General features: G+C 56.6%; 1 protein-coding gene across 1 annotated transcript in view; it reads right to left on the reverse strand.

The window, feature by feature from the left end:
• Nucleotides 1-900: 900 nt before the first annotated feature.
• The window catches only part of INSYN1 (inhibitory synaptic factor 1), an 11,990-nt gene continuing 8,076 nt past the window's right edge, over nt 901-4,814 (reverse strand). The window contains exon 3 of the mRNA XM_049613846.1: nt 901-1,741. Coding sequence (XP_049469803.1) covers nt 1,019-1,741 — 723 coding nt within the window. The 3' untranslated portion in view covers nt 901-1,018. The remainder of the gene's footprint in view (nt 1,742-4,814) is intronic.

Raw genomic sequence — 4,814 nt, forward strand, 5'->3', positions numbered from 1 at the left:
TGTGCCTGGGTCGGCCCCCCACCCCAGATGAAGCCTTGTTACCTGCAGGCTCCCATCTTGTCTCTGTTGGTGTCATTCAAGACCTGCGAGGGTGGGTTCGGGGTCCTTGTGTGAGGAAGCAGGGGCAGAGCAAGGCCATGGGATTCCTCTCTGGGTCTGCCTGCCTAGAGAAGGAGCTCAGGAGCCTGCCTTTAGCCCTTTCACAGCCCCACAGTGGCCGCTGGTTGCCCTCTCACGTGGACCTCAGTTTCTGCACAGGGCCAACTCAGGGGCTGGCTGGCTTTGCCCTAGAGGACAAAGCTGAGGATAGGAGTTGGAAGGATGGGGGGTGGTCTAGTCTCTCCAAACAAACCCCTTCCGAGTCTAGTCTGGTCCTCTAGGGTCTGGGGAAGCCCAGCTTCCCAGCAGGGAGGCCTGTCCCATGGGAATAGCTTGCTCCTTCTCTGTGTCCTGGGGAACCCTGAGATGGAAGGGGAGTGGGGTGGGGTTGTGTGTCTCCCCAGGTAAGTCTGCCTTTGGGAAGGAGAGGAACAAGCCTCGGAGTGGAAAGTATGGGGGGAGGTGTGTGTGGAGTGATGCCACCCCGAGGCCCTCCATCCTGCAGTCAGACCTACGGTTAGCCCTTGGCCTTGGACACTGCTCCTTGGGAGCCTGCTACCTGTTGATGGATCCCCTCTGGGACAGGGCCCAGGCCAGCAGCCAGACTCCACCACTGTGCTCGGGGGCCTGGAAGAGGAGTCCCACCTAATTTACATGCTTTTGGACGCCCCTTTCGGGAGCCCTGCAATGAGAAGGAAGGGAGGGTGGTTCCGGCCGCACCTCCTGGGACCTAGATGGTGAGTAGGCATCTTTGTGTCTAAGATGAGCTCCGTGAAAGCTCTGGGGCCTTCGGGGTTGGATCCTTAGCATTTTAAAATTTTATTATGACTGCGTTTGTTTAAATATATATATATGTATATATATATATATATATTTATAGCTCTATGTGCCCACTGCCCCCCAGCCCCCTCCCCAGCCCCTAGTTTTTCCCCTTGGCTTTCTGTCTGGCAGCCGTGTAGGGCAGCAACGTCTGCGTGCTTTTGTCTGACACTGTCTGGGTGCTGCTGTTCCTTGTGACCCTTCGGGTCTGCTCAGGGGCCAAGGTGGGGCCTGAGCGGCGGCTGGTCACTGGAGAGCGTCTCGGCTTGTAGGGAGCCGGGGAGGGCTTGAGGGGGCCCACGTGGGCCTCTGTACGGGGAGGCTCTGGGGACAGGCCCACCTCCTCCTCTGCCACCTCCTCCTCACCGTCCCCTTCCTCATCGTCACAGCACAGAGCGTGGTAGAGTACTTTGTCGCTGAACCGCACCCTCTCCCGTGTGCCTGGGGTCCGCTGGGGCAGCTGGCCCTTTGTGGGGCCAGCACTGAAGGCCTCCTCACTGGAGGAGTCCGGGGTCTCCACTCGTGGCCCATTGGGGATGGGCACGCCACCATTCATGAGCCGGTAGTCGGGGCCAGCCCCTGGCCGGGTCGACTCTGGGCCGTCCACGGAGTCCGAGGGGGTAGATACATCCAGGAAGGAGCAGAACTCCCAGCTGTCCGAAAGGATGTCAGCTGTCATGAAGTCTAGGTGACCCAGGTCGAAGGGGCCGCCCACGCCCGCCTTGTCACTACTGGAGGTGCTGCTCACAGTGGCCGTGGTCCAGTCGTCTGGCTCCAGTTCAAAGTCGAAGTCTGAGGTTAGCTTATCGATCTGGCTCACCACCTGGCCACGGAAGGAGAGACGAGTGAGGGGGGCCTAGCATCACGCGGGTATGAGCGTGCCCCTGTCCCACCCTGCTAGATGCCTGGCTGATGACCCCAGAGGATGGTGACTGGGCTTGAGGTCACAGGTTCGTTTGCCCCAATGAGGGCCCACGTTGGACGAGGGTGAGGAGAGCCTGTCTGGGCCATTTCTCCTATTTTCTAGTCCTCAGTCCCTCCTTCCAGACCCACACCCCATCCACTCACACACCCCTCTCCCCCCAAGCCAGCTGCTGTTCTGGTGCTCAGAGTTCCATCTTCCTTTGATTGAGAGGCGGCCATTTACAGAAGCTGACACTCCAGCCAGGCCACACGGTGGAGAGATGAGCAGACCACATGATGGATGAGTTGGAGAGGAAATGATACGGGGTGACCACGAGGAAGACTCTGCCCAGGTTTTCCAAAGCATCCTGGACCAGCCTGTGCCGCTGGTCAGTGACTGTCCCCCCTGAGTCTCCATCACCATACCCCCACGTACCCCAGAACCTCCTCCTTCTTTCCCTTTCCTGCCCCCTGATGAGTGGAGATCAACCCTGGCTCGTTGGGGAAGGAATAAGAAAACCCTTCATCCTGGGTCCAGGGCCGCTCATCACATGCACTCGGGGGGTGGGGGGCAGCTCGGTCACAGAGACCACAGCACCCCACCCATCCCACATGAAGCAGCACCCTGCCTCTACAGAGGTGCCCTGCCTCAGGACTCCTCGCCTAGACCCTGTCAGTGCAGAAATCAGGGATGAAGACAGTGAGGGGGGGAAAAGGGAGACCCCATCAGAGAGGGTCCAGAATGGGCAGAGTAAGAGAAGGGGGAAACGATTCAGACCAAAAACAAAAACAGCAAAACAACAACAATAGCAAAGCAGAGGGACCAAGAGACCCAAGGACAAAACATACACAGTGCGTCCCCAAGCTCCCGGTGCCTCTCTGGTGTTCTTTCCCTGGGGTCAGAGCAGTGAGGTAATGAATTAACTAAGGAAGCCCCTAGTCCAACAAACTTGTATGAGGATGACTGCTGTCCAGTGATGTGCTAGGTGTCTGGTGAGGGGTGGGGGTGGGGGATGCCCCCAAATGCAAGACAAAAGCAAGGGCATAAACAGTGGGCCAGGAGGTATATGGGTCAGTGAGAAGTTTACTTGGTTAGGAGTCAGAGGGTCCTACGTGGGTGACCTGATCAGTCATTTTCCCTCTGAGGTCTCAGTTTCTTGATCTGTAAATGGGGAGGTTGGGTGAATGGTTTATTTCCAAGGTTCCCTCCATCTCTGAGATTCTACGACTCTGGATTTATAGGGATGACTGAGAAGCTGTTTTGGGGTGTCCATGCCTAGGGGTACCCACTCCCCATGGCCCCAGGCCCCAGGGGTGGCGGGATCATTTGGCTGGCGCCTGCAGAACTGGGGGAGTCAAGACACTTGGGTTCTAGATTCAGCTTAGACATTGCTCTGTGTGTCTTTGGGTAAGTCACACAACCTCTCTGGATCTCAAACCTCATTTGCCACCATTTGAATACAATGACTCCAGCACTACCATCCTCACCAGGGCCCTCATTGAGGAACGGTGAGAAGGGCAGTAAAGGGGCTCTGTGGGGCACTGGTGATAAAAATGACATCATCTCCCATCTCTGAGCACCAACTAAGCGTTAGGCTTTCCACCCATGAGATCATCACCTCCTGAGCTTCTAGAAATTGCACCCGAGGCACCAGTAACAGGGGGGAGCCGAGATTCCCACCCTCTCCTGCCGCTCCCCTGCAAGACTGCTCACCACCGTGAGGTGCTACTGTGATGTCTGGGCTTGGGCAAGAAATGTGGAGAGGGCCCCACCCTCCAATCCGGCAATCCCTTCTTGTGTCCCCCACCTCCGAGTGACTCCCCCTACCTCAGAGAAGCTCATCTTCCCCAGAAGCCCCTGTCCAACCCAAGCCCCACCTGAGGGGTGGGAGTCCTGGCCCAGAGCAGGGGCTCTCAAACCGGAGTGGGTTGATGCACACTGGAGTTTCTGATTCAGTAGGACCCGGGTGGGGTTTGAGAAGGTGCACATCCAACACGCTTCTGGGTGCTGCTGATCCAGGGGGGCATACTTTGAGAACCACTGGACTAGGGGTCTGGGGATTTAAGCTGGTAAAGACATAGCACCTCGGAGCATTGCCAGTCTCAGGGGAGGCCCTGAGTGTCTGGGGCAAATTAGGCTCTCCTGATCAAGTTCAGCCTGAGCCTTCTGCTGTGGAAGCATGGAGACACAGCTAATAGAAATGTCATTAAATGACTGGGTGTGACCACACAGGGTTGGCTGAGGCCAGGCCAAGCCCAGAAGCTGGGCTCCTAATGCCCGTGAGGAAGACCCAGGGTGCACAGGGCAGGAGCCCTAAAGCTGTCAGGCTTGGACATACTCCTTCCCACCCAAGAACTTCTGGCTGGCCACCTGCTCAGGCAGCCTTCACATTCAGGCCCTTCCCCTTCTCCATTAGAACGCCCTTCTCTGGTTCCATCCTGCGGTGTGGAGGGACAGGACAGAGGGAGGCTTGGGTTCAAATCCCAAGTCGGCCACATCTTGACTAAGGAACTTGAAGCAGGTGATTTTCTCTCCCCGTGTCTGTTTCCTCCTCTACAAAAATGGGACGGACAATCCTCTCCTCACCAAGGTGATGGGGGTTTAATAGAACGTGATTTAAACTGTAGAATCAGCACAGCCAAGCACTTACGAACCTGGACTCTGGAGTCAGACCTAGCTAGGTGCAACCACCGAGTGGCTGTGTGACCTTGGCCAAATGACCCGGTGTCTCTGTGCCTGTGTCGTCATAAAAGGGAATTCTAGTAGTACCTACTTGACAGGGATGTTGGGAGTAGTTAATGACATGATGCCCAGAAAGCAGGTAGAACAACAAAGACTATCAATCTCCACTGTGCACCAGTGGGTGAAAAGGTAGAACCAGGCCCCTGGCACCAGGCCCAAGAGGGGGCCATTTCCAATGCTTGTGGCAGAATAATGGGACCTATTGGGTATTCCAAACCCCAGCACATGGGTGGCACCTATGTTCCCTGCT

This window comes from Panthera uncia (assembly GCF_023721935.1).
Source record: "Panthera uncia isolate 11264 chromosome B3 unlocalized genomic scaffold, Puncia_PCG_1.0 HiC_scaffold_1, whole genome shotgun sequence".
NCBI classification, from domain to species: Eukaryota; Metazoa; Chordata; class Mammalia; order Carnivora; family Felidae; genus Panthera; species Panthera uncia.